Source organism: Falco punctatus, assembly GCF_963210335.1.
Source record: "Falco punctatus genome assembly, chromosome: 8".
Taxonomy (NCBI): domain Eukaryota; kingdom Metazoa; phylum Chordata; class Aves; order Falconiformes; family Falconidae; genus Falco; species Falco punctatus.
The window spans coordinates 63,587,596-63,615,501 of record NC_137588.1 but is presented as its reverse complement, the minus strand read 5'-3'; the positions used below and the strand labels follow the sequence as shown (position 1 = coordinate 63,615,501).

At 46.2% G+C, this 27,906-nt stretch overlaps 1 protein-coding gene and 1 long non-coding RNA gene across 5 annotated transcripts; one reads left to right on the top strand and one right to left on the bottom strand.

The window, feature by feature from the left end:
- Positions 1-30: 30 nt before the first annotated feature.
- KIF3A (kinesin family member 3A) lies at positions 31-22,068 on the top strand. Of its 4 annotated transcripts, XM_080397778.1 has the most exons (18): positions 31-116; positions 1,584-1,866; positions 3,426-3,570; positions 3,811-3,895; positions 4,373-4,478; positions 5,228-5,367; positions 6,284-6,481; positions 6,879-7,053; positions 8,747-8,848; positions 10,441-10,512; positions 14,053-14,209; positions 15,095-15,275; positions 15,579-15,689; positions 16,476-16,601; positions 17,731-17,784; positions 17,908-17,976; positions 18,208-18,332; positions 18,863-22,068. In XM_080397778.1, the coding sequence occupies exons 1-18, from the start codon at positions 111-113 to the stop codon at positions 18,909-18,911; spliced, it is 2,184 nt and encodes a 727-aa protein (XP_080253904.1). In that variant the 5' UTR covers positions 31-110; the 3' UTR covers positions 18,912-22,068. The 4 variants fall into 4 exon arrangements, with proteins under 4 accessions (XP_080253904.1, XP_080253901.1, XP_080253902.1 ...); XM_080397775.1 differs by lacking the exon at positions 10,441-10,512 and having other exon boundaries at positions 32-116; XM_080397776.1 differs by lacking the exons at positions 31-116; positions 10,441-10,512 and adding an exon at positions 136-855.
- LOC308067992 lies at positions 20,683-27,241 on the bottom strand. Its single transcript, XR_013929818.1, has 2 exons — positions 23,850-27,241; positions 20,683-23,632 (listed from the first exon to the last, which is right to left on the bottom strand). It is a non-coding gene; the product is annotated as an uncharacterized lncRNA (long non-coding RNA).
- Between the last annotated feature and the right edge of the window lie 665 nt (positions 27,242-27,906).

Genomic DNA, 27,906 nt, shown 5'->3' with positions numbered 1-27,906 from the left:
CGGGCCGCGGCGGCTCGGGGCGGGCGCAGGCGCGGTGCTGTTATTGTTCCGTTGTGCCGCCCGGCGGGTGCCTCGCGCCCGGCGCCGCTCTCCGCCCGCGCGCCGCCGCCATGCCGGTGAGCCCAGCCGCGGCCGCCCCGGGGAGGGAGCCCTCGGGGCCGCGACTCGGGGAGTGCTGGCGGCCGCCGCCGCCGCGTGAGGGGTCGCAGCCCGGCCCTGGGGTCGTCCGGTTCCCGCATGCTTCGGCCTGTCGCTGACAGGAGCCGCGGCGCCCGCCGTGGGGGGGTTCGCAGGCCCCGCGGCCTCTGCTGCTCCCGCTGCTCCCGCTGCTCCCGCTCCCGGCGTGAGGGGCCGCCCGCGGTGGCGGGTGGCGGGCGGCCTGTGCTGGCCTGTCAGGCGGCGGGGCGTGGCGGCAGGTCTCTGGGCAGAGGCGGCGGGAGGCCGAGGCCGGGCTCTCCCTCCTCTCACGGGAAGGTCTCGCCTCCGAGCCGCAGCGGCCCCGGCCCGGCGCTGTCGGTGCGGGGCGCGGTGCGGCGGAGCCGCTGCTGGGGGGTCGGGGCGCGGGTCTGGGTGTCAGGCTGGGATCTGCCCTGGGCAGCGCTTGGGCCCGCCGGCTTTCCGCTGGGCGGCTGCGGGTGACAGCGCAGGGCGGCGTGGCTGGTGCGCTGGGGTCGCTGATTCGGCAGCTGATGCCAGAAACTTGCACCCGCGGTGGTGGAACGGCCCTGGGGGATCCTCCCCGCCGAGACGCGACTGATCGCTCTGGTTCCGCCAGAGGAACAGAAGCTGTTCCTGGCCTCTGCGAAGGCCTGAGAGGAATCTAGGCAGCTGGTGGGAGAGGCGCTTGGAAACGGGGTTTGTTTCTTGTTGACATCTGAGACAGCTGCTTTAGAAGTCGTTAAATGATCCGCTGCAGCACCTAGCACCAAGGGCTGTGGTTGAGACTTTACTATATCAAATGGCTTTTAGGTTTATTTAATCAGGAGAAGCATGTGACATCAAATTAATCAGTGGTGCTTCAAAACTTTTAACTACTTTGTGAAAGAAAAGGCTTGTGAGACTTTATAATGCACCTTTTGAATTTCCTAAATGATTAAAATTCAGCTAGTGTACTGAAGCTTGTAACTTAATGAATGCCCTTCAGCCAGTGCTGACTGGTGTCTGCTTATGTCATCTCTAAGGTTTGAGACTTGTGTGCTCCAGTGAGGGAGCATGGTCGGCGTTAGTGTTTAACAACGGCATGGCTGCACCTACTTCCAGCAAACTGCTTGCAGGTTGTTTGCAAGCATGAACTTGTTTCTTAAAGAAATTCTTAGATGATATTGAATGTGGAATTATCAAATTTTACTTGATTGGTTTCTACATTGGCAAACAGAAAACGATTGCATTGGCTGAGTAAGTGTACATTATTCTCTCAGCTTTAATTATACACCAGTTCTGGTTTTAAGTCCCCAAGTTTGCAATCCTATGGACATAGGCATCTGCCTGAGTCGATTCAACAGCGTCGTTTGTGCTTAAACAGGCAAGTATGTTAACAGTGGTGTTACAGCCTTTGGTGGTTTTTTCTTCTTTAATAATTATAGATCAACAAGCCTGAGAAGCTGGACAAGCCAGAGAGCTGTGATAATGTCAAGGTTGTTGTTCGATGCCGGCCTCTTAATGAACGAGAGAAAGCTACAGGCTACAAAATGGCAGTCAATGTGGATGAAATGAGAGGAACTATAACTGTTCATAAAACAGACTCATCCAATGAGCCTCCCAAGACATTTACGTTTGATACAGTGTTTGGACCAGAGAGTAAACAGCTAGATGTCTATAATTTAACTGCAAGACCTATTATTGATTCTGTCCTAGAAGGGTACAATGGTAAGTCCCTTGTTTAAAGTTGAGGATCCTATCTCCTGTTCTTTGCATTGTTAGAGTTTTTGCTGATCTTATTTAAGTTAGCTTCACTTTGAGGGCTATAGCCCTGTATAGTTTCTGTTGTGGCATCTGACTTAAAATAGCCTGAAGGTACATGTTCTGAGAACTTGATGGTTGTGCCTACTATGATCATTAACAGTGGGAGACTGGTGATGAACAAGACTTGGCTGAGGTTAGTTAGCTGAATTGTTTTTGTTCTGTATCTTCTGTTTGCAAAAGATATGCGCTTTATCTCATTATTAGAATCCTCAGCGGCTCTTCACTATACAATTTCAGTAACCAGGCAGCTGCCACGGTCCTGCAGTAACTAGGTATGCATACTAGACTTGTGCATATAACTGCTGTATTTTCTCCTCTGAACTTTGCTGTTTTAAACTAAGATGACTAGTTAAACACATCTGTCCTACCCCACACAGTCTGTTGCTTCCTACAGCTGGGAAGAGTATGACCATGATTTACATGTGTGTGTGTGGTGCATGTAAATGTATTGTGTAGAGGAAAGCAGGTGCTAGTAAGGAAGTGAATTACTGTTTTCCATAACGGTGTGCTATAAACAGTAGTATATTAAAAATTCTTAAAGGCTTGTAAAATGCCTAATAAAGTTTTGTGCTAACATACCCAGGTTTCAGCTGATTGAAATTCGTGGTTGAAAAATTAATGGTTCAGAGCTGTACCACAGAAGCTTTAGACTGGCCTTGGGGAAGCATTTTTTTTACAGAGAGGGTGGTCAAACACTGGAACAGGCTTGTTAGAGGGGTGGTCAACGCCTAAAGCCTGTTGGTGTTTTAAGAAGCATTTGGATAGTGCCCTTAACAACATGCGTTAACTTGTGCTCAACCCTGAACTGGTCAGGCAGTTGGACTAGGCCATCACTGTAGGTCTGCAACTGAAACCTTCTGTTCAGCTTTTCTGACTTGACTTTTCAGCTGTGCTAGACTAAACTTAAGAACCAGTACGTTTCTGGAGTGCTAGAGTCTGGGATTTCAGTGAAGGTTCTGGATGTCTTCCTGTGCAGGTTGATTCTCTAGTCCAAATTGTAGCTGCATGTGCAGGTTCAGAACTGGGCTTGTGCTGTGGCCTGTGTTGTAGAAGCCTCATGTTGTTTCTGCTGTGGCTTAGAGTGCTAGCAGGAGTTGGTTTTGTAGTTGGTGTATCATGATCTTCCTCTAATTGACCATGTTATTAATTGGGCTTGCCTTAATTATTTGTGTGTGAGACCTAAGTGTACTAGTGCTCTGTACTTTAATCATGCTGCACAGTTAAAACAAGCTGACTTTTTCTTGGATATTTTGCAGGCTGGGTAAAACAGTGGTTCGGCCCTGTTTGCTGTGGTTGTTCAGCATTTCTTTTGCTCTCACCCTTGTACAGTATCTACTGCATGGGTGGAAAATTTCAAGTCCTTAACAACAGAAGTGTTTAGTGCTATCAGGCTAAGAAGGGTTGAGGTAAAACTGTGGTTAGCAGCTTCTTAGAATTTGTTCATATGTCTTCTTATCCTTCAGGTACTATTTTTGCATATGGGCAGACTGGAACAGGCAAAACTTTCACCATGGAAGGGGTCCGAGCAGTTCCTGAGCTTAGAGGCATCATTCCCAATTCGTTTGCTCATATATTTGGTCACATTGCCAAGGCAGAGGGGGATACAAGGTAAACAGCTTCTCTTCACTGCTTCTGTCTTTTGTATATCCATCTGTAGCAGGAGCCTGACCTTGACAATAGCAACTGAAATGGTACCTCTGGCCCTAGCTGAAAGACTCCTACTCGGGCAGTTTTTGATGGGGTAGCAGGATTGTGTTGGTATATCACTGTGTTTTCTTTGCACTCTGTGATTGTGTTGAATTTCTGCAAATGTATTGCTAAGGAAGCTACTTGACTCTTTATCTTCAGGTTTTTAGTTCGTGTGTCTTACCTGGAAATTTACAATGAAGAAGTGCGGGACCTGCTAGGGAAAGACCAGACACAGAGATTAGAGGTGAGCCTGTTGTTCTGAATATAATGTTTCTTTTGAACCAGTGAACAATCTTATATTTTAAAGACAAGAGGAGCACTTGAAGGGAAGTGGGAGGTTTGGCTTCTTGGCATGTGTACTGTTTCCTTTAAGGAACAGCAGATGGATATCACTGACTTCTGATTCTTTTGCACTTGGTCAGTTGCACAGGGAGAAGTGGGCTGTTCCATCTGAGTCAGTTTTGTGTCTGCAGTTCTGCCCCAAAGGCCCCTTGGCAGTCTTTCTAGAAACTGGAGCCTGAGATGTAAAGTCACTGTTTGCCACCATGAGAAACCAGTGGAATATTGTCCTGCATGAGTCTTCCTTAGCTGCTCTGATTCTGAGTGTTGGGGTGTTTTATGTGCAAACCAGAACCAGGAGGAGTAAATCACTGACAGGGCCACTGAAAATTGCTGTTGGGGATCTCCTAAGGATGCTCAGTCTAAACTGTTTCTCTCTTAGGTTAAAGAGAGACCTGATGTGGGAGTTTATATCAAAGACCTTTCAGCTTATGTCGTAAACAATGCAGACGATATGGACAGAATCATGACTCTGGGCCACAAGAACCGTACGTAGCCTTGCTGTGGGCAGGTTTTTATAGCTCAGGCAGAAGAAAGGTCTGATTATGAGACCACAGTAAGAGATCCTGGTTCTAGCACTGGAAAGATTGTTTAGCTGAGCAGAGCAGAAAGGGTAACTCCTCCCAAACCCATTTTTGCAGGGGCAAATAAAGAAGGCTGTGCCTCCCACAATGGCCAGTGTCAGTGGGGGAAGTGCAAAGGGGAGGATGCAATGAGGGCAGCTGATATTTTCAGAACTACTGGTGTGTGTGTGTTGATCCTTTTCCCTCTTCATTTCTGATCAGGATGAACAACTAGCCCTGTGCTGTGAGTGGGAGGGTTTTTCTTCTCTGGAAGACTCCTTAGTTAAGCTCAGATCCTTTTATGGCCTAAAGTTCTGGCTACCGTTGCTCTTGTCATGGATTACTGTGTTCTGATTTCTCAAAATACAGCTTTTTTCAGGGATCAGCTGTGAATACCTCAGACTACTGATCTTTGTAGCCTTAAAGAAACAGATGAGAACTACTGCTGCTCTTGGGATGAGAGTCTGTGGCTGGCTTAGAGCTACAGCAGGCTGTAACTCTTCTGCTAGTCCAGATTGGAGAGGTGCTGCAACTTCAGTGCCTAAGAATAGTTTGCCGAGTCTGAGCATCCCTCTTCCACATTCTGAAAAACAGGGTTGGGATGAGTCCTCTTTGAGAGCAGGGAGAGTGTGATTAACTCTGAAGACAACATTGCTTTTTCTCTCTATTAAAAGGTTCTGTTGGTGCCACAAACATGAATGAACACAGCTCTCGTTCGCACGCCATCTTCACTATCACTATTGAGTGCAGTGAGAAGGGGGTTGATGGAAACATGCATGTGCGCATGGGCAAACTGCACCTCGTTGATCTTGCTGTAAGTAGACCAGCTGGGTCTGCCATAATGCATGGTGCGCATGGCTGCTCATGTGTGCACTCTTGAAGGCACAGTAAAGGGCATGGCCATTGTTTCATGGCTAGAGCCCACCTTCTGTTTGATACTTGACTTCTGTGAAGTATTCATTTGGGGCCTTAAATCAGAAGTGTACTAGGAAGAGTCTTTAGTGTAGCTAGAGCCTGTCCTGGTAAGAGGGCTTTTTTGCTTCTATAAAATAATCATTAAATGGATAAACTACATTGGAAAGAGCTCTCTGGACAGCATAACTGGGTCTTTTCAAGAGGCTGGGTGTTTTTTGGGGGGTTGTTATCATGCAGTTCGTCACTTGCAGGTTCCCTCCCTCTTGTCACTCACTTTGGATCAATGTAACCGTGCTGGCAAAATGCATCTTTGGCTTGAACTTTATGCTGGAGTAGCTTTCCTCAGAGAAGGTGCAGGGAAGGGGAGATTAAAGGCATTCAGTGTCTGCATGTTAACTTTATTTACATGATGTATGTTTAGGTTGCTCTATGAAGCATTTTACAGTAATTTCAGTGTTGCTTTTCTTACTTGATCTGCTGATAGGAAAGGCTGGAGATGGTGCTTAGCAGCTGCAGCTAGGTGCTTCATAACTGTTGACTTGCTTCTTATAACGCTTTTGTTCACAGGGACAAAATCTTCACTTTCCTAGCTGCATTACTCTGAGCAATCCAGAATTTGCTGGCACTGAAAGCTTTAGTTAAGACCTGTTTGACTTGTCTCTTTAACAGTGTCTGAGGTACTTAGCTAGGTTCTCTTAATAATGGATGAAAGTGACATGGCTGCTAGCATGACTTCAGGTGTAGTTGATTGTATTTGGAGGGAGGAGATGTGTTAGAGGATCTGTTGTAACTTTTGCTTCCTGTTCCCTTTCCAGGGTTCTGAAAGGCAGGCGAAAACTGGAGCCACAGGGCAGCGACTGAAGGAAGCTACTAAGATCAACCTCTCTCTTTCGACGCTGGGGAATGTTATCTCTGCGCTGGTGGATGGCAAGAGCACCCACGTGCCCTACCGTAACTCCAAACTTACACGGCTCCTTCAGGATTCTCTGGGGGGCAACTCCAAAACCATGATGGTAAGCTGAGACGCCCTTTCCAGTGCTAGCTGTCAAGCTGCATTTTTACAGGGATAGCATAGTGACTTTGCCATGAGAACAGGCTGGTATTTACCTCTTTTTCAGAGCTGTTTGCAGCTCAGAGAACCTTCCATATACATATTTTTCTGTCTCTTATCTTTGCCTCTGTACAGGTGAGGTTCTAAGCACAGGGCAAATGTATACATGTACATTACGTGATCAAATAGAAGCTATGCTTGGGTAGCCAAAACCAGCTTTGGTGTAGAAGCAGCAGGAAGTCTTGGGAAAGAGTAGCAGTGTGAGACTTGCAAAGCTGGGGATGGGTCCCTGAAATGACCTACCTGTTCCAGGCTCTGACACTCTGTCTTCTAGTAACTTGGTTTTCTGTGTGTCACAGTGTGCAAACATTGGACCAGCAGACTATAACTACGATGAGACTATCAGCACTCTCAGGTATGCAAACCGAGCCAAGAATATAAAGAACAAGGCCAGGATTAATGAAGACCCCAAAGATGCTTTGCTCCGCCAGTTTCAGAAAGAAATTGAAGAGCTTAAGAAAAAACTGGAAGAAGGTGAGATTCTCCTTCCTCCTGGTGTTTCTCTCTGCAGCAATGCTCATTCAGTTTGAGTGTGAACATTCTTTGCTATTTGAAGATGTCACATGAGTTTGATAGCCAGTGCAGGTCAGTGTCCTGGTGGTGTTTTCCCTGGGGGGTTCTGGGAGAGGCATCCCAAGGGCTGGGGGGGACCTGGCTTTGTCATCTGGGTGGCACTTGGCCCTGGGCTAAGGGGTGGCTTCTGGGCTAAGCAAGGTGTGCCCAGACTTGCCTGGTGAGCAGGAGGGCTCTGAACACTGTATAGGGAACTAAAACATACAATAAGTAAAGTCCAAATGTTTTCCCAGTTCGAGGAGGAGGGATGCGGTTTTTTTTTTGGGGGGGTGGGGTGGGGAGGAAAAACGAACCAAAGTCGTGGAGCTAGAACTGGGGCTGACATGGAGAAACACTACATGGAGAAACAAGAAGCTTCTTTAAGCTCTGTAACTTTGGCCTTGTGACACTTATTAGTCCATCAGCATCAAAGAAGAGAAGGCTCTGGGGAGACATTATAGCAGCCTTCTGTATCTAAAGGGGACCTACAGGAAAGCTGGTGAAGGACTTTTTACAAGGGCGTGTAGTGGTAGGAAAAGGAGGGAATGGCTTTAAGCTGGAAGAGGGGAGGTTCAGACTAGGTATTAGGAGGAAATCCTTCCCCATGGGGGTGGCGAGGCGCTGGCACGGGCTGCCCAGAGCAGCTGTGGGTGCCCCATCCCTGGCAGTGCCCAAGGCCAGGCTGGACGGGGCTGGGGGCAACCTGGGCTGGTGGCCGGTGTCCCTGCCTGTGGCAGGGGGGCTGGACTAGACTATCTTTAATGTCCCTTCCAACTCAAACCATTCTGTGATTCTATGAAGGACCCTGCCAGAGGGAGTTTACTAAACCATGACCTTGGCACAACATCTCTCTCCAGAGAGATGCTCACAGCACAGAAGGGCTGTAGCAGTAAGTCCAGCATGGCTTGCTGTTTGGACTCTGCCCCATTCGGGAGAAGCAGGAAATGGTCAGTAATGTTTTTTTCAATGGTTGGGAGCTGGGTGTAGCTGTTCCATCCCTGGTGGGTGGAGGGTGGCTTCTTAAATTTTAGACCCTAAGCTACAGAGCAAAGAGCCTTATGTTTGCTAACATTACTTGGAGGCCAGGATATTACATGCTGAATTCTATTTGGTTTGGTTTCCAAACTTGGCCCAACACATCTGAGCATCATATCTGCAGTGGCAACACTGATAATCATTTGTGAAACTGGATGTTTTTGTCAATTAACAGCTGTCTAGCTTCATGTATACAGGTGTCTGATGAAGTCTCAAGTTTGTGGGAACTTTATCTGACCGTTTAATATTCCATCTGAGATGGAAGAGGCGGTATGGGGAGATTCTGCTAGGAAAACATTATATCTTAGTGCTTTGACAGTGCAAGGGATGCTTTATTTGCTATGAAAGGCACCCATTTGAGCTTTAACGTACACACAGTGACTTCACAGTATTACATTGCTTATCTTGATTTTCCTTAAGCTTCCTGAGCCATGGCAATCTGCCTGTCTACTCAACATTTAATGACTTCTGCAGGTGCTCATGTCAGATACTGCTGGGTTTGGGCAAATGCTGCTGTCACAGTAACAAGCTGATACAAGGTGAAGGAAAGCGCATCAGAAAGCACACTCTTCTCTTTTAGGGGAAGAGATATCTGGTTCAGAGAGCAGTGATTCTGAAGAGGAGGATGAAGATGATGATGGGGAGATTGGAGACGATGGGGAGAAGCGGAAGAAACGGCGGGGTAAGGCAGTAGAGATTCCTGTCAGTGCCACTAGTCTCCTGTTACCCAGAAACTGGTGTCAGAAACTGTAGCCAGAGCCAGGTGGGGAAAAGTGGAGTTGTAGAGCTGCCCTACTGCCGCTGCAATTATCATGCCTCTTCTAGAAATGAAGCTATTTGGTGCCATCTCTGTAGACGGACTGCTCTGAACCTGTGTAGTATCTGCTTCCACTTGGGTAGTTGTGCTTGTGGTAACATTCTCTTTTGTGGTGGCTCCTTGGTTGCCGCAAGGTGGCTGTGTATGGCTTGTGACTCGTGGTGTGGAACTTCCCCTGCTCACAGAGGTGGGAGGAAGAAGGAACCAAAGATCAGTGGTAGGCAGATGTGGCTTTTGTAACCATGGGAATGGTTGGAGGGGAATTTTGGCTGTGGTTTAGGCAAAGGATTCATCTGTCTTATGGATGTTCAATAACTGACTTTTCTGGTGTCCTGCTCTATGTTGATAGAGGAAAAACTTGACCTTTGGGTGTCTCTGTGCAAGCTGAAAGGCTGAATGGGAACTGCACACCCCTTGTTTGGGAGCATTTTGGAAACCCGGTGGCTTTGTCCCACATCAGTGTTAAACAACTGTGTAACATCTAAATCCAAAGGGATGTTGCTGAACCTACAACTGCAGGTCACTGTGTACCATGGGATGCTGTGGCTCCCAGGGAGCTTGCTGTGCCCCAGAACCTCTCTGACATTTCCTCATGGGTAGTAGAGAAATCAAGCCCAACGCTACACCTAAACTTAGAGCTTGTCTAGTAGACTGATTTTGCCATTCAAACTGCTTTCCTGTCCTGAAGCACCCACATCAGTTTAACAGGATTTTTAAGTGTTCCCGTTTTAGATGCGCTTTCTTCATTTACTATCTGTCCAAGTGGAGTTGTAAATGACCTTTGTCGTGTCTTTGGTGATAGCTGTAATGACTCTGACTTCATTTTTCACCTTTTGGCAATTTCTAGAAGTGAAAAGATTGACCACTGTCTCAATCAAGAAACGAAGTCCTGCCCAAATCTCCTCCTAAGAGGAGACCACCTTCAAAGTTTTGCTTGAAAGGAGTAGAGGGCAAATAATTGACTTGCTCAGGTTCCAAACTAGCTATGTTAACTTCAAGTAAGGGTGGTGCTTAGCAGCAGTATGCACAGTAACTGTCTAAGCCGATTCTGCCTTCTGGAGGGAAGAGTGCACGTTGCCACGCACATAAGACTGGAAAAGACTCCTGGTCACTGAATCCTCTGCTACTGCAGATATCCACAGCCTTCTCCACTATGATCTGGTCTGTGCTGTTGTTGCTTGAAATGAAAGCTGCCTTGGCATGTTGTTTTAAGCTGTAGGCTGGTTAAGATGGGTTTTAACTGAAGTGTCTTTCTGAGCATGCTATTTTGTGCTGGGAAATGGTGGCTTTGCAAGCTGAGTCTGGGAGGGATCCTAGCCAATGCTTCCTAATGGGAACTTGTGCCTTTCTGAATTAGGTTGCTGGCCCGACTGGGTTTCTTTACTTCAGAACTAACTTCCCATCTGCATGTTTCTTCCTCTCTGGGTTTTTCTGTGGGACGCATTTCTGTTTTCCAGGCAGTAGCAGCAGCAGTAGTTCAGACTCCACATGCTCTGTCATAGAGAAACCTCTGGATAAGTCCTTCACTAGTGAGTGGGAGCTCTTAAGTCCTTTAAGCTTTGGCCTCTCCATAATCTGCACACTCCATTTTGCAATGCTGCACCGTTCCCTGCTATGTCTGTTGGAAAGATAAACCTGAGCTTTTAACTCTGCTAAAGCATGCCTTTCCTTTGCTGCTTCTGTGCTTGAAACAGTTGTTCAATGTGCACAGTGTTAGCCAGGTACAAGAGAGAATAGGAAGCAATTTAGTATGCTACCTGAGCAAGGCTCAAAGACAACTGAGAAAAAAAAGGTTAAAAAGTTTGCAACTCTGTATTAAATGCTCCCTTTAAAATATCAGGAAAAAGCCTGAGCTAACTTTATGTGAGTTGCTACAGTGTGAGTTTATGAAAAGAACAGCTGGACAGGTGAAATGGGTTGTGCTGTGTTATACTGGGCTCTGCCTTCTCAGAATTAGTTCTGGAGAAAACAAATGGAGCAATCAACAGTATGTTTATACTTGCAAAGAAAATGTGGTAATACTTGGTTGATCATCTTTATTTTGGCAGGTACTTAAAAAAAAAAACAACAAAACTCACCCTTGATGGTGGTTGGGGTTTAACTGCCCCATGATATTACGTTTTTGATCAGTGGGGTTTAATTCAGAGGACAAGGCACCTAGATTGTGGTCTGGAAGTGAAGAAGTCTGCTCCTGGTCAGAGAGAGGGCTCTGTGACTTTAAAAACTCAACAATCAATTAGTGATGACAAAAGAAAGAAATCACATCTTAGGACTTGGCTTGTAGTGACTTCACCAACTGTTGTGGTTATCTGTATGGATGCAGTCTGCTCCCCTCCCTGTGTGGAGAGGGTCTGGAAAGTATTACTGGATGCTTCAATCACGTTTATACTAGTTACACCAGTAGAAGGCATCAGCTCAGAGAAAGCGTGATAGAAGGTTAAGAAGGATCACAATTTTAAGGGAGACCTTTGGTGGGTCATAGGATGGTAGGCTTGGAATCTGCTTGCTTCAAATTTGCTCTTTCAAAGCTTGCTCGAAACCTTGAGTATTTTATTTGGATGAGGACAGTTAATAGCAAACTGCTGATGTGGCAGCGGGTGAATAAGTCCATCTCCTGCAAGTTTGGAGACACTTCCATAGAAGTTGCACCGGGCTTTTGGTGATTAGGATAAGTATAGCTATGTGTGGTTTGGGATATTAACTGTCCTCAAGCGTGACCCTTTTGCATGTGGTGGCTTTCATTATCCCTTTCCTGTCCTGCCTTTTTTGCTGCACTTGCTTGAGTAACCAAAACTGGCTATATACCTCTATGGAAGCATCAGTTACTGCAAATTAACCTACTAATCCCCTGTGTAATTAAATGGAGAAATCTTGTGCTGAGTCTCCCTATGTGCAACTGTCATGTATCTTGCAAAGGATTGGCTTGAAAACTTGGTTAAAACTTAGAATGCATCTTCTGTATGCTAATATTTTGCAGGTAATATAACAGAATTGGCTATCTTGAGTATGGGGGGAAGCATTAGGCCTGTTATTGAAGAAGAAATCTACCCTCTTTAATTGTTTCTTAGGGCATGATCTTTGCGGCAGGCTCATAATAGTACTTCTAGATTCTGCATTGCATTGAATGGGCAGAAGAAAGCAAGAGTGAGCTGAAGATTATCCTGGATATGCAAAGCACTCTGAAGTACAGAAACTTTCTCTGCTTTAGCATAAAATCGTGATGCACTAATGTTTGCTCTAATGGAGTTTTTCAGTGACAATTATCCTCTGTTTTCCACTCTAGAAATATGCATATATATATATAGTGAATGTTTGTTCTGATGCTGATGATCTTTGTCCAAGATGACCAAGGCAATAATATGTTTTCTTTCCTCCTCTTTTTATGCATATGCTGCCTCTCTGCGATTTGCTTTCTACTTCCTCTTAATGCAAGATCAAGCAGGTTGGTGTAATTGATTTCCACCTCCTTATAATAAAATTGCAGAGCTTGTGAAAGAGTCTTAAAACTTGGTTTAGTTCACCTTTTTCTCTTAAACTGAGAATGTATAGGGCAGTGCACTAACAGTGAGAAGCCTTTACCTGGCCTGTCTCTGTGATGAGCTCTGTATAGCACTTTCAGAAAGCTTCTTACTCAAAGACTAATTGGAAAGAGGTTTTTTCCCCACCACAAATCCAGAAATAAGTGCTTATTATCTGATCTCAAAGTTTGGCAGATGGAAGCTAAGGCATTGTTTGCTCTAATGCTAAAGTCCTTACCTTGTCACAAAACTAATTGTCTTGCATGCATGAACAAATGTATATACAGATACGTACATATCTATATGCATATGTGTTTATGTGTGTACATGTATGTTTAAAAATATGGTGTGTTTTGTCTGCTAGAGGTTATATATGTGTATAAAGCTGAATAAAGACTGGAGGAAAGGGAAGCCTTTAACTGAACAACTTCCTCAAGCATGTTCTGACTATATGCATTATGTCACTGTGGGGGAAAAAAAGTCCCTTGACAGTTGAAGGCTTCTGTTAGTTTCTAGGCATCTGGATTCTACATTTTTTGGGTTTGTTTTTCCATGTCTGGAGAAGAACAACACAGGAAAATGAAGGATTTGCTTACAATGAATAAAGGGAGACTTGGGACTTGTGGGAGACTTGTGGATTTGAGGAAATGCACGTAGGCTGGGCATGCTCTCACTCCAGATAACCCCCAGTGATCTCTGTGTTCACCTGCCTTAGGCCCTCTTGGGATTCCAATGAAAGTTGACTCGGGGCTTGCAGAGTGACTTCCTGGAGCAGCAACCTCACGCTTTGTTTCAAAATCGCGTTTCAAAAAGAGGCTAGCTCTTCAGACAGACTCTGGCTGCTTCCTTTGCAACTTTCTATGAAATGTTACTGGTTTGCTATGGTAGTAATTATGTTGTAAAGACACAGCTGACTAGTCATAGCAAACCTCAGTACTTTAACATCTGTGTAGTCGCTGTTACATAAGTCAAATACCACCAAAAAGTTTTGTTAATAGCCTGTTTTTCATAGGGCGGTTTGGCATTTCTCTAGTCTCTGTATTTTCATAGTAGTGTGTTCTTAAAGTATCTATGTGCTCATTTTGCAATAGGTAAGCCCATAAGGAGCCCAATGAATGAGGGGTGGTGGGGATGCTAAGCTGACATTTCAGTATGTAACTCTTGATAGTTCAGCTCTTGTAGTTGCAGGTCAAGGCAGCCTTCTGTCTCCCTTCATTTGGTCTAGTCTGCATAATTAGAACATCTGAGTTTCCAGCTCAGACTTCTTCTTGGGCAGTGTTCCCTCTCCAAGTGTTGTTCTTCATGTGTTTTCTATTTTGGGGGCATTAGTTCGTGTTAATTATATAGTGTTGCTTCTCTGTAGGAACTGGTGGCAACTAGTCAGTGTTAAAAAGGGATTTGAAAGACTGAGTTGTGCCCAGCTTGGAGGTGACATCTAATTAAATTTTTATTAAATGCAAGTGTTGAATCTGAACTGGGGAAAAAATGCCTTGATACAGAGGCTATCTTATTTTTCTGTGAACTGATTTTCCCCCCCTGTCTCTTCCAAAGGCAAAAAGAAAGTTTCCCCTGATAAGATGGTAGAGATGCAAGCAAAGATTGAAGAGGAGAGAAAAGCTCTTGAAACTAAGCTTGATATGGAAGAAGAAGAAAGAAACAAAGCCAGAGCTGAACTGGAGAAAAGGGAAAAAGATTTGCTTAAAGCTCAGTAAGTACCCTGCTCAGAGCAGTTTGTGTGGTTGTACAGGTTTTTCCTTCCTTAGTTTGCAGTGCAGTTATGGATATCTGGAGATTTATGTTGAGGTGTCTGTCAGACTGTGTAAACTGAATATCAGCTCTTGCTATTATCAAAGTGAAAGAGGAGCTTGCTTTGCTTTCAGAGTTTAAAACAGATGGAAAAGACAAACTTTATCCTTTTGCCACTTCTTTCTTCTCTGAACTTTGTCTGCTTGTGTAAGATAGAGTAGAAACATAAATGACTCCTCCAAACCCTGGAGACCTGTGAAGAGCAGCTGTACTCCTTGTTCAGTGGGTAATAGCTGCATAGCAAGCCGGTTTTCTGCAGCACACTCTTAGGAGCTTGTCACTTTGGGTGTAGGGGTTCCCCTCTCTGGAGCTGAAAAGCTGCTGAGACTGCACTGGCCCATGCGAATAGGACAGTCTTGCTGTCAGAAGCTGCTCGGACAGCAGCCAGCATTCCTGGTTTGTATCTCAGCTGCCCTGCCTTGATCTCTGTTCACTCACTTCCTTTTCTGCACCTGCCTCTGGGCATTGCTGTACTGGCAGGACTCTTGGGGAGAGGGTGCCTTGGGTAGCCTGGTGATATTGCTGGTGCTTTGCAGCCCCTCACAGAGGGGACTTGCAGCAGAGGAGAGTTGTCTGCTGACCTGTTCTGCTTCTGAGAAAGCAATGGGAGCTGGAGCACAAGCAACTCCCTGCATCCACTTGTACTGCTTCACCCCCACTTAAACCCTTGGCAGCAAGACAAGTTTTTCCAGCCCTGTGAATGCTGTCTGGGCTGTACAACTGAGCTGGACCTGCTGCTGCGCAAGCACTGTAGGATAGGAAGTTTTACACTTACCTGTGTCTCTAGACAAGAGCACCAGTCCCTGTTGGAGAAGCTGTCTGCATTGGAGAAGAAGGTAATTGTGGGAGGAGTAGACTTGCTGGCAAAAGCAGAGGAGCAAGAGAAGCTTCTAGAAGAATCTAATATGGAACTGGAAGAACGAAGGAAGAGAGCGGAACAGCTTCGCAAGGAGCTTGAGGAGAAAGAGGTGGGGTCATATGCTGTAGCTGTCTGAAAACAGCAATGGCAGGGCACACCGTGTTTTGTGCCTTGGGCACTGCTCATTTGGGTGAAGTGGGCTCTACCCTGTATGTGCAGCAGGAGCTAACGAGTTTGGAGGCCGTACGGTGGCAGGGTGATCACTGGGTCTGAGCTAGCCTGGTTCAGCCAGGCCTCCGTGCCGTTGGCAAATGCTTTTTGTTCAAGTAGTTTCTCCTCTTGTTCATACTATTGCAGATAGTTTCTTTGTTTATGTTAACGTGTGGATGTCTGTGCTAAATGTTGCACACAGCAAGAACGCTTGGACATCGAGGAGAAGTACACAAGCCTCCAGGAGGAAGCACAGGGGAAAACCAAAAAGCTGAAGAAAGTTTGGACAATGCTTATGGCTGCAAAATCAGAGGTTAGTGTCTAAAGTCCTCAGCCTGTGATCACGTGAGGGATTGTAGCTGGGAAGGGTAAGCCATCAGCTTTGTAACACTGGGAGAAATTGCCATATGTTTAGAAATGTTTTTCTGTGCCATCCATTTGGGTCATGTAACTCAAAAAGATCTAATTAAGTCTGGTGTTGGAGCTTCATGGGAGGCATGTTGTAGAGCTTTTCCCCAATCCAGGCTGAGAGGGGCTATGTGCAAGACATGGAGAGACTCAGAACTTTGAGGAAAAAAACCTGGTTATTTCTGAAACATAGTAAGTTGTTAGCTTGCAGTCCAGTCTCCTGCTTTGCAGCAGCCTAAATGCTCCTCTGCTCTTAGCTCTCTGTCCTTTCTGCCTGTTGCCCTTGTTATCTCTTCCTCAGTCACTGGATGAATGTGCCCTTTGGCTGGTGTCTGAGGTTCCTGTTTCATGAAAAGTGCATTTTGTCTTTGGGATCAGAGATTTTCCTTGAAATCTTGCCAGGGATATAACTTGTCTGCATGCTCTTCATCAGCTCTTAGCTGATGCAGAGCTTGGGTTGGCAGAAGGCCAGTTTCATTTTTATGAAACTGAGAATTAATGCTCCTTTCAGCCATCTCTGAGCCAGAATGTCTCAGAGTGTTTATTCTTTTAGAGATAAGTACTAATATATTATCACCAGAGTTTGCTTTTGTTTCCCAAAACCCTTGTATAGGCAGAAGACTGTTCTCTTAGGCTGTTACCATGTCTTAAGCTAGCTGTGATGCCTCTCAAATGCCTTGTTTGTTTTCAGATGGCAGATCTGCAACAAGAGCATCAGAGAGAAATTGAAGGATTACTAGAGAATATTCGGCAGCTGAGCAGGGAACTTCGTCTGCAGATGCTTATCATAGACAACTTCATTCCTCAGGACTACCAGGTAAAGATGTAGGATTGTGCTATGCAGGCTGAACCCTCCAACTTTTATTCTGTCCAACAAGTGGAATGAGCTGGCTTTTCTCTTCCCGAGCTGTTCACAGTGAACCAATTAACACTTGTCTGTTAAGCTGTAGTGCAAATGAGTTGGTACATGTTGCTGTGAGCCTTCCTTTGCTGTGGCTCAGCTGAGCAGGTGCAGCTTGGTTGCATTCATGTGTTTGTGCCATCACCTGGTTCTAACAATCCAGATAATGTTGAAGTGGGAAAAGGTGCTTTTGTCAAGTGACTCTTGTAACCCGGTGGACTTCTGCTTGAAGTTCACTTGGAAGAAGATCAGAGTTAGTAGGTGCATTTGGCTTCAAAACCAGCTCAATGATGTGATTAATGAATGCAGAATGGCTTTGTTCTATTTCTTGGAGGTTTTGATAACTTTGGCTACAATTCTATGGTTATGGAATCTGCTTTAGGGAAGCAGTGTATGATGTTTCAGGGATTGTAAGCAGAGGGATATACTAGTCTGTTCTCTTGCAGCATATTTGCCTAACAGTTTAAAAAAAAAAAAAATCATTCACCCACATATTTAACTACTATATTCACCATGTGCCCATGCTCTGGGTCTGTTCAAAACCTCTTTTTTCCACTGTGCTTGAAGCTGTGGTTGCTAATGTCTGGTATTAATACAATGTAGTAAGACTAAGACTGAACTTGGAACTCTTCACTTCTTGTTTTCTTTGTGAACCCAATACCCAGGAAATTCATGATGAGCTTAAATATGATGCATGCTATTGAATAGGAAATACAAAAGCTATTTCCCTTAATCTTTTGTCTTCTCTGTATTACAATGTGTGTTTATTGCTATCCTGATGGCATTGGCGTAATTGGAATTCCCACTCAAGCATGGCCTTCCCATGAATACAGTTTGGGACTGGTATTTTTCTCTCCTGTAGTCTTGAGAGTGCAAATTGGAGTTTTTGAACGTGATATGGCTGTCCTGAAAAAAACAACTTGGAACGGTCAAGATTGTTCTTAAGCAGCTTGTCCAGCCTTTAGGGGAGATACGTTCCAGGAAAAGGCATCTGGAGGGTGAATTGTGTAAGTCTATAACAATTACTGTTCTAATTTATTTCTAGGAAATGATTGAAAACTACGTTCACTGGAATGAAGACATTGGAGAATGGCAGCTGGTAAGCTAGCTGGCTGGCTCATGTACAAGCTAATGTTAACTGAGCCCAGAAGTAAATTGATAAAGCTGTAGTCAGTTTTACTGTGTACAGTAGGCATTACTAACAGACCTTTCTTTCTTTAAGAAATGTGTTGCATATACGGGAAACAATATGAGGAAACAGACGCCCGTCTTGGATAAAAAAGAGAAAGATGTGAGTGATTCTTTATAAGCTTGTATTGAACTGCCCAAGTCTAAGTTCTGCTTCCTGTGCCTGCCACTGCACATTTACAGGGAAACTGCCCAATTTGAATTTCCTCTTCTTTTGGAGAGATGAACCTTTTTAGTGTTACAAAAGCACTGCTGATCAGTGTATAAAATCATTCTGATCTCGTTTTATGGTTTTTTTGATTTTTTTTTTGGTGTGTGTTTGGTTTTTTTTTAGCCCTTTGAAGTGGACCTTTCCCATGTTTACTTAGCTTACACTGAAGAAAGCTTGAGGCAATCTCTGATGAAGCTGGAGAGGCCAAGGACTTCAAAAGGAAGATCCAGGCCCAAGACGGGTAGAAGGTGAAGAACTTTGGAGTATCTGTATTTAATGGGGGATTTACCCAGGGGAAGGCTTAAGTCTGTGTATACAAACTTACCGTAAGTCTTCAAACACTTAATGAGAAGACAAAATGCTAAAATTTTGCATGGTATAAAGTTTACCAGTGCCAAGTGTGACAGAACCAAGCTGAAATCTCTTTGACAGTAAGATCTTGACCAGAAAGACTTGTCTGGAAAATTTTTCTGATGCCCTTTTGCTGCATTCCCGTCTTCTGGCTGCTTGCTTTAGCTTTTACTGTGTTCTGTGTTTCGGTTTAACAGCTGACACATCAACAGTACATACACGGTTATTACTGGAAAGTAATGTGCTGTTGGGGGAGATTTCAGCACAGATTTCTTTGGACTGTTTTTGTGTGGTTTTGACAAGTGCTTGTGGAAGAGTAACACTGTATAGTTTTGACTTGAAATGTAGCTGGTTTCTGACTTCCCTAGACAGCATAATGATGTGTGTATGGTGTTATTTTTCCCTTTCCTTTCTGCTCTCCAAACAGAAAACACTCAGCAAAGCCAGGAGCCGTCATTGACTCTCTGCTGCAGTAGGTGTGGTCTGTTCAGAATTGCCGTAAAAATCAGTGAGTGTATAAGACTTGGTCAGAATATGGAATTCAAGAGGTGGCACAGTCTGACATGGCTAATAAAATCCATACCTTGCTGGTATGGAGCTTTATTTTAAAAAAATGTATTTTTCCTTAGTTGCCTGTATATTGTATGTTATATTAACATAATATTATAACTGGTATATATGATGGTTGTGAAATTCCATGTGTTAAACGTGTTGTGCAGGGAAACTATTGTTGGCAATCCTTGTTGAAATGTATAGGAAATAAGGGTTCTAGATGTGTGTTTAAGTGCTAGAAGATGTTAGCTCAAGACGGTTGATGAAATCCTAAAATTTAAGGCTGATAAATCTGATTTTTGCCCTGCTTTGCACATAACCGGCAGCTTTCACTATTGTCCTCTGTTGCACTGATCTGTGTTTGAATGTGGTGGCTGCAAACCTTTAAGAGCATCAAACCCTTTTATTTAAGTGTTCCTCACTGTGGCTGTTAACCTGATCGTATTGTGTATCAAATACACAGTCTTTGTCCCTTGACTTGCTGTCTTGCTGTACAAAGAAAGTAGTTGGGTAGGGGAAACATGAACTACAAAAGTCTGAGACTTGTGGGAAGGGACCATGCTCTCTTTAGGTGCAACAGAAAACAAGCGTGTCTAAGTTGTGCTTTTATTTTTGTCTATTTGCTTGTGATGCTAGCGTTCTGGAGAATGAAGCCTTTGGTGCAAAGGCAAAAGAGCTCTCTTCCCTCCTTTTAAGGCTGTGTTGCAGCATTGCTTTGGCTGCTTTTTATGCTTCTGAGCTGGAATTTTTTAAATGTATGTGAAATGTTCTTAATCTGAACAGCAGAGATTATTTAAGGGGAATGCTGTAACACTAGGGCTTGGCTTCAGCCCTGGGACTGTGAGCGTTATGGCTCCATTTTCTCATCCCTGGCTACAAGAGCACTGGATTAGTGCTCTAAATTGAGGATGAATTTAACTCTGCTATACTAAAACAGGCATGAATTGCCCAACTTTCCCAGAACAGTAAGATACCTTGAAATAACTGATGCTTGTATTCCTTTGTAGACTGTATCATCTCAGGTTTCTGGCTATGCTCTGATGAGAGGAAAAAAAAAAAAATCTGGTCTCTAATAATAACAACCATTTATTTGTGGTGGCTGCTCTTTTTCTTTGATGTTTATGCTGCTAATAGACACATATCACTTTAATACATTGCTTTTGTGTCACAGAAAATGCATCTCTTGGATTGTGTGTGCTTTAACTCATGCTGGAGCATGTCAGCTGCAGGCATCTTAGCAGCTCCCATGCCAGGGTGGTGGTAATTAGCTGTAACTTCTGTGTAAGCTTAGTGTTACCTAGAGGTTTAAAAAGCTGTGATTATTAATAGGAGAAATTGAGACCTTAAGCATGACAGAAGGAACAAGACAGCTTCTTGGGTGTCCTGAGTTCTTGCTAGTAGCCACATTTGCAATTACTAGAATGTTCTTGTGAAGTCCTTAGAGTGGTTGATCCCCCTTTCTTACTGTCACGATGATTAACTTTTAACTGGATGTACCTTGTGGCTCTATGACAGGTCTGTAACAGGATCCATAGCAGTTGAAACTGGTCTTTAAGGGCATATTTTGCTCTGGAGGTGTATTCAGTGCTATTCTAAACAAGATGTAAGCTTTTTCCCTGTTTTTTTTTTTATGTGTTTTTCAGGATCATGACTTGAACAACATACTGCCCTCTTATTTTGAGGCTGGGGGGAGTGTCACCTAAGTTCATGCAAGATTCAAATACAAACACTAGTATTTTTTTCTAGCCTCACACTGAAAGAGCTAAATCAGAATTTTTGTTGAGCTAGGCTGTAGTTAGGTTTTTTTTCTCTTGAAGAGCTGACCTTACTTTGAATGTGCTTGGAGGGTTGGGTTTATCTTGTGTGACATACTTCTCATCAAACAAGACAGACTGAAAATGGCTTAGGTGACATTTTGTCCAAGGCCTTATGTCAATTCTGAGTCCGAGCCTGTACTAGTTCTCAGAACCAGGGATGACTGTTGTTTTCCTGTTGTTATGTGGTGTTATGCTAAGATTTGTTGAACGATCTGTTTTTAAGAGTTTCTCCTGAACTGAGCTTTCAAAAAGACCGTTGAAAAGTCTTTTACCTGACAGACATCAGTGGCTTAAAGATACCATAGTGAACCATAACACTGCATTTCAAGTATTTAAAACTTAACTATGAAGGCGTATGCTTTACAACTCAATGTTACAGTCCTGCTGCTGAAAGCAATAGTACTTTACCTATTTAAGTGAGCCTTGGGGCAGAGAAAACAGTTAATTGCTTGCATAGCTTTTTCATTGGCAGATGGGAGAAACTGTTGATAATAGCCTGTTAATAGGGGCTTGGAGAACAAATTATCTGCTCTTTCAAGAGGACTTTAAGTGGAACTGTCATGGTCATGACGATCTATCAGCTTGGCTTACCTTATAACGAGGGTGTTTTGTTGAAGTTCTGGGAACTTTCTTTTAAAACCAGGGAGTCTGGCTGATCATATGGGCCTTCTCTAGCCCTGGACAATCTGCGAATGTCTTGTGGGTCCATAACATGATTTAATGAGGAAGGGGTTTGGTTTGTATGGGTGGTTTTTTTTAGGAGCTTAATACAGCCATTCGCATCCCAGGTCAGTATGTGCTCTATAGTATTTATCAAAAATCATATTACCATAATATATATTGTGTGTGCTCATCTTTGCATCTTGCTACCAGAAGATTCCCCTCATTCCAGAACAGTGACCTTAACATTGAGGTTTTTGATGCTTTATGTTGTTTAACATTGTGTGAAGGAATTATTTCATATTTAACTTGTTCCAGATCCTTTCTTTAAGAGGAGGGGAAAATGGTCCTTAGTGCCTTTCACTGACTACACTGTCTGCACATGTCCAACTTCCACCTTTCTCAACAGTTCTGCTTAGCCAGTCCTGTACACAGGAAGAACTACTAGTTTTTTGTATAATTTGTCTTCCTATTTATTGGTCTTCTAACTGTTTATTTCTGATTTTTTCATTGTTTTATGATTAAACTTATTCATTACACTGTATATATCTGTATTGTGTCCCTGGAGCATGTTCATACCAAGAAATAAAATTCTTGATTCCTAGTTCCCCTCTGTGCATGTTTGTCAAATGACTGTATGTACAGAATCTTTCTAACCCAACGAGTCGAAGCTGTGTCAGGAAGGGTAGCTAAAACAGTCTGCGCAGTTCTGTGATGTGCAGTACTTACTGGAGAAGTTAGAGAAGTGAGTCTGGGGTGCGTGGGGATCCTCACTGCCAAGCCCTGAGTTGTTGGGCAGCAAGCTCTTGTGGAAGAGGTAGACAGGGCAGAAGGAAGAGGGTGTTTCACAAGTTTTTTGTGGTCTGCTAACTCTGCAGCTCCCTTGAGTACTGTGACTCAGCTGATGCACGAACCAAACCCTGCACAGTCCTGGGACTTTCCATAGTGCTCTCCCACACCATGCCAGAGTAAGCTGCAAAATGGTAAATACCTGCAAGACTTTGGTTCCCTGTTGCTAGAGAGACTTTAACCACCACCCAGGTTGGTCACATGCTAGAGTCATCCCTTCAACAGTGTGGGTTTGCTTCCCTGTTGCTGTTTATTTCACTACTGTTGTTGCTGGAGCTTCTTTACTCCTGGGCTGCAAAAGGCTATGCCATATATATAAATGTATATTATGAATATAGGCTATAAAGTGAAGGGAGAACTAAGGGCCTGCTTAGCTACAGACTTGATGTCTCTTTGCAGCTCTAGCACGTACGTCGGAGTTCAGTGTCAGAAGCAAGGCCCTCTTTGTGGCCTGTCTTCTCCCTCTGGCTTCTCCTGGGCTCCTGCCCCTGCAGTAGACCTGCTTTCCTTGTGTTGGTGTGAGCCTTAACCTCGCGGCAGGAGAAATTCTTTGTTTTGGGAACTCTTGCTGGCACCACCCTTGTGCCAGTAGACTCTGGACTCCCATGTATTTCTTGCAACTTATATGGCAAAGTAACAAAGATTACTTTTGACTTTATGGTTTTAAGCTCCCTCATTTTTTAAAGCCCCGGTTCCATCCAGGAACCTGTCACTGCTCAGCTCTCTGGAGTCAGCTCTGCCGCTCTGTGCCCTGCTTTCTGCCGGGTCACAAATTCACCCCTTGCCAACGTGGATAGAAAATACCCATCCTTCCTTTGCTGCTCTATCGCTTCCCCCTGTGGCATCCGCCTAGTCCCCATTGCTTTGGGGCCAGCCTCGGTGCTCTTCCCTAGCCACGGCTGCCTCGTGGGGCCCCTGGGCATTTCTGTTGGGGCTAGTGGGAGAGGGCTGAGGGGTCTCTCCAGGAGCTGGGGTCTCCACAGCTCAAAGGTGCTGCCAGCAGGGTCCTGCAGCCCAGTGGCCCACACTCCAGCTCATGCCTTCAAGCTTTCAAACGTACTCCTGTGCGCTCCAGTTTCTGCCTGAGTAAGTCTTAAGCACTGCCAGCAAATTTAGTCCAAAATTACATTTATTTAAAGAATTATTATAAATAATCTTTGAGAAATACAGTGTCATTGTAGTTTTAAAAAAACATAAACCAAAACTCTGTTTTTTCACTTCAAACCCTAGTCTTTTACTAGTCGTTGGAGGACTCTGCGTAAGTCCACTAGGAAGTCGTTCAGGGAGGTAGTGTTGCCGGCTGCCACGGGACATGGTGCCTGTAACAGGAAAAAAGGGCCATGAGGGTGTTTGCTGGGGGAGGGATCTGGTTCTGCAGCATCATCTTGGTTGCTAGTGGTGGTGCGGGAGAGGACTGGGTGAAAGCAAAAATGGTGACCGAGGGAGGAGCTGGATGTGCAGAGAGCTCGAAGGCCAGGGGCTGTACAGCCAGCGCAGTTTGTGCGTGGGGGCGGTGGGGGGGTGGCATCACTTTACCTTGTGGGCTGGGCTCTTCCTTTGGACCAGACTGAGCAAGTTGAGGTAAATGCCCTCCAGGTGCCTGTGGCAGCTCCGGCCCTCCCAGGCTACTGTGGTGGCTTTGCATAAGGTCTCCATGTCGTCGTATTCCTGGAAAAAGACACATGGCTATTTTAGGAACCCTTTTTGTACAGTCATAGCTTTGTTAGCAGCAGATTAAAACAGCACAGATAATACACTTCTGTTCTAAAGGGCAGGCGGAAAGTACAGCTGGAGATGTCAAGGCTTCCCGGCTGCAGGTGTGTGTGCACGGGTCTGTTCCTGTCCTAGAGGGGGCCCTTGGCCGCTGGCGAGAGGTTGTGGCAGAGCCTGGCACGGCGCTGAGCACCCACACGCTTACAGCACCAGGTTCCTCTTGGAGGTGTGAACACGGGACCCTGTGCTCGGGGAGCTGCTCCCTGCAGGGCTCCCTGGGGACGGGGCTGGTCTGGGTGGGCAGAGGCTCTAGGGGATTAACAGAAGCCCCTGGGAAGAGGTTGCCTCTGTCAGGTGCTTTGATTAAAGTCCCGTTGCAGAGACATGTGGAAGGTGAGGAGCTAACAAGTGCTGGCAGTAATGGAAAAACTGTTTGCTGTCTTCCCTGGGGGATGGTCCTGATGCCACCTTGCTGTGAGCGCTGCCTGCTCAGATCTCTGCTTTCACCCAAATGGCACCAGCAAATAAGCGACAGTCCCCGTGAGCACGGCCAGGTCTGCGGGCGTTGGGTTGTGCAGCATTTCTCACTCCCAGGGCTGGTCCCTGTGGCAGGAAGGGTGCGGGGACCCCCTGAGGGGATGTTCAGCCCCGGTCCCCTGAGGGAGGCTGCTGCATCCCTTGGCTGCCACCCACCAGTGCAGCACGAGGTGAGGGCATCGGCTTTCTGTGAAAACAGGAACTCTGGTGCCGGGAAGCTTGGCTTAGGCAGCAATTTTCAGACCAGAAATAGGCTTTATTATCTGCTATTAAATCTTCTGCTAACTGAAGAGCCTTCCCCCAGATAAGGGGCTAAAGAGGGATAGTATGTCTAACCAGAGCTTGAGATGCTGTGTGATAGGCACGTGTGGGTGTCTGTGGGGTGGTGACACACCACTCCAAGGCAAGGGAAGAAGTTCCTCTCTTCCTTTCTGAAAAGCTTGAACCGCCGTGTGCTGCTGAGGACACAGGCTGCCCATTCCCGCCTGCCCCTCTGCCTCCCCCTTCCCTCCAGGGTGGCCGGGACCAGCCGATGCTGCTTTGGCTGGAGGTGGAGATGGGTGCGGGAAGGTGAGGGCACCCATGCTGGGCAGTGGCAGCAGCAAGGTCCAGCCTGGCGTCGCTGCTCGGGGCTGGCAACAGGCCCCTTGCCCTCACGCTGTGCTGCACAGGGACGGGCAGGACTGCCGGGGCTTCACGCCTGCCTCCTTGCTGCCCCGCGCTCTCCCCTGGCCCCCAGCTCCTCTCCCAGCACCCGTCATGGCCATGTGATTATTTTTGAACAAGGACAAGTTAATTTTTTCTCTTACCTTATGGCCTGTGAAAATATTTGTCATGTTTATGTTGTCACAGGAAACCTTTATCAAGACACAAAGGAGAGGGGTAATCAAGCTAGAGAAAACGCTAATGCGGATCCATCCTGACACATGCAGACCCGCACCCACCCCTCTGCCTGCCTGCTCTCGGCCCCCTGGGAGCACCGTGAGCCCCACGCTCTGCCTCAGCCCTGCCTGCTCAGCACCTTTCTTTGACTCAGCATCGCTCTCGCTGAGCCCAGCGAAACAATCTCTCCCTCCCATCAGTGGGTAGAGGCTGAGCCATGTGAGCGAGCCCTACCTTTGTATTCAGGAGCTCGTTCAGCAGCCTGATGCTCTCCTTCAGAAAGGTGGAGGTCTGCAGCCGAGCAGCCACGTGGCCCTGGCAGGCTGGCAGAGCCAGCAAGATGAGCAGGACTGGGACCGGGATGATCATGGCCTGTTCGGGCTGAACCCCCTCAGCTCACAGTTTCTGGATATTTTGGTGATCTATACCTGTGTGTGCTTTTCTGGAAGAAACATCTCAATTTATGGCTGTAAAATTGCTGAACCTATAGGAAAAACTTATTTTTCCCTTATCTGCACTTTCCAAAGTTGCTCCTATCCAATTAGGACAACAGGTATTTTTTATAAAAGTCAAGGTTTTCTTCTGATCTCGCATTACGTTTCAACATAGGAAATTTCCACCGTAAGATAACAGTTAGAAGTCAGGTCACGTACAAAAGTATGTAAACTGCCTGGTTTGGGGATTCTGCATTTCTCCGTATTCCAGGACTTTCTCTATGCCCCAAGTTGAAAGTGGCCAAACGGGGGAGACCACGGCTCTGACCGCACTCAGATGACGGAGCTTTGCTTTTTTTTTTCTGTATCCTGCAAGTTCTTCCATCTCGTGTATCATTTGACTATCTCCAAATCATGCAAAGCATCCTCCATCTGCATATTATTTTCTGTCTATGGTTATCTTAACCTGCGCCGGGGACAGCCAGAAAGCACAGCACAGCCCTGCCTGGAGCCTGCGGGGACAAAACCTCCTGGGCTGGAGCAGAGCATCGCCGCCTCTCGGCACCGGGGGGTTACGGAGAGCTGGGGGCCACACGGGACCCCTGGAACAACACACTCTGGCCCGTGGCACCTGCAGGGATGTGGGGGAAGGCCAGGCTGCTGGCGCGGGGCAATCCTGCGGCGCTGGTGCTGCTAGCGCTGGCACTCGCATGGGAAAACAGGGGTTTGCGACTCTGCAGCAGCCGGTAGCTCGGCGCCTGGGGGCTGCCCTGGCCATCCCGCGGGAGCAGCCTGAGCAGCGGCCGGGCACTGGGCTCTGCTGGCACCCCCGCCCCGGCCGCCGCAGGAAATCACACTGAGAAATGAGCCGAGCTGGGAAACTTTGGAGTTTTGTAATAACTAATAGGTATTTTTCTAACTCAAATAGCAACTTGCCATCAGATGCTTGATAAGAGTTTGTGAGTGTTCAATGAATCCAGGAGCAGCCAGACTGAGAGTAATTCTGTTTGTCTAATTATGAAATGCCCCAGATGAAGTTAGTGCCACTGACTCAGAAAGACCTTTGTGAGGGATTTGCCAGCGGAGTGCTGCGCTGTTTCCTACCCGCACCGTACTCGATGCAGAGCAGATAAGGGAGTGCGCTCTGGTGCGGGACGGTGCTGTGGTGGCAGCTGCTGCGGGCGATGGCGCTGGGGCCGGGCACCTTGCCGGGAAGCCGGGAGCTGCCGTGCTGCCCTGGGATGGGTGGTGGTGGGAGTCTCCCTGCCAGAAAGTGATGCTGGAGAAGGGGATGGAGGTGGCAGCCCCATCCTGCAGACACAGTGGTTTCTGCAGGTATTGTGGTGGAAAGCTGTAAAACAGAAAAATGTAACCTTTGAGCTACTGGGGCTGAATCATGGTGGAAAAGTGCATCACTGTGTGTTGGGGAAGTCACCTGTACTGGGTTCGCGTGGCCAGGTTTGGTACCGAGGGGTGGCCAGAAGCTGCCCCACGTCCCGTGAGCCGATGCCAGCCAGGGCCAGCGCTGGCCACAGCCGAGCCCTGCAGCCGCGGGGGCAGCAGGGCTGGGGTTCGGGGGGGCAACAGGGCTGGGGGTATGGGGGATAACGTGTGAGGGTCCGTGTCATAATGGGTTTCAGGGTACGCGGGACAATGTGTTTAAGGGTGTTTGGGATAACGTGCTTAAGGGTACGTGGGAATGTGGGACAATGTCTGAGGGTCCATGGGATAACAGGTTTGATGGTTCATGGGATAACAGGTTTAAGATTATGTGAGATGATAGGTTTAAGGGTGTGTGGGATAACATGTGGGATAACGTGTTTCAAGGTGCATGGAATAATGTGGGATAATGGGTTTGATGGTCCATGGGATAATGGGTTTAAGGGTCTGTGGGATGACATGTGGGATAACGCGTTTAAAGGTACGTGGGAACTTGGGATCAGGTATTTCAGGGTCCGTGGGGTAAGTGGGGTAACATGTTTGCAGGCCCGCGGGACACCATGTTTGCAGGTCCAGGGGGTAAGGCA

What these genes read in the sequence shown, in the direction of transcription:
- KIF3A (XM_080397778.1), top strand. An exon ending in GACTCTGGGCCACAAGAACC is followed by an intron (nt 4,479 to 5,227) that starts GTACGTAGCCTT and finishes CTCTATTAAAAG; the next exon opens with GTTCTGTTGGTGCCACAAAC. An exon ending in GAAGCGGAAGAAACGGCGGG is followed by an intron (nt 8,849 to 10,440) that starts GTAAGGCAGTAG and finishes TCTGTTTTCCAG; the next exon opens with GCAGTAGCAGCAGCAGTAGT.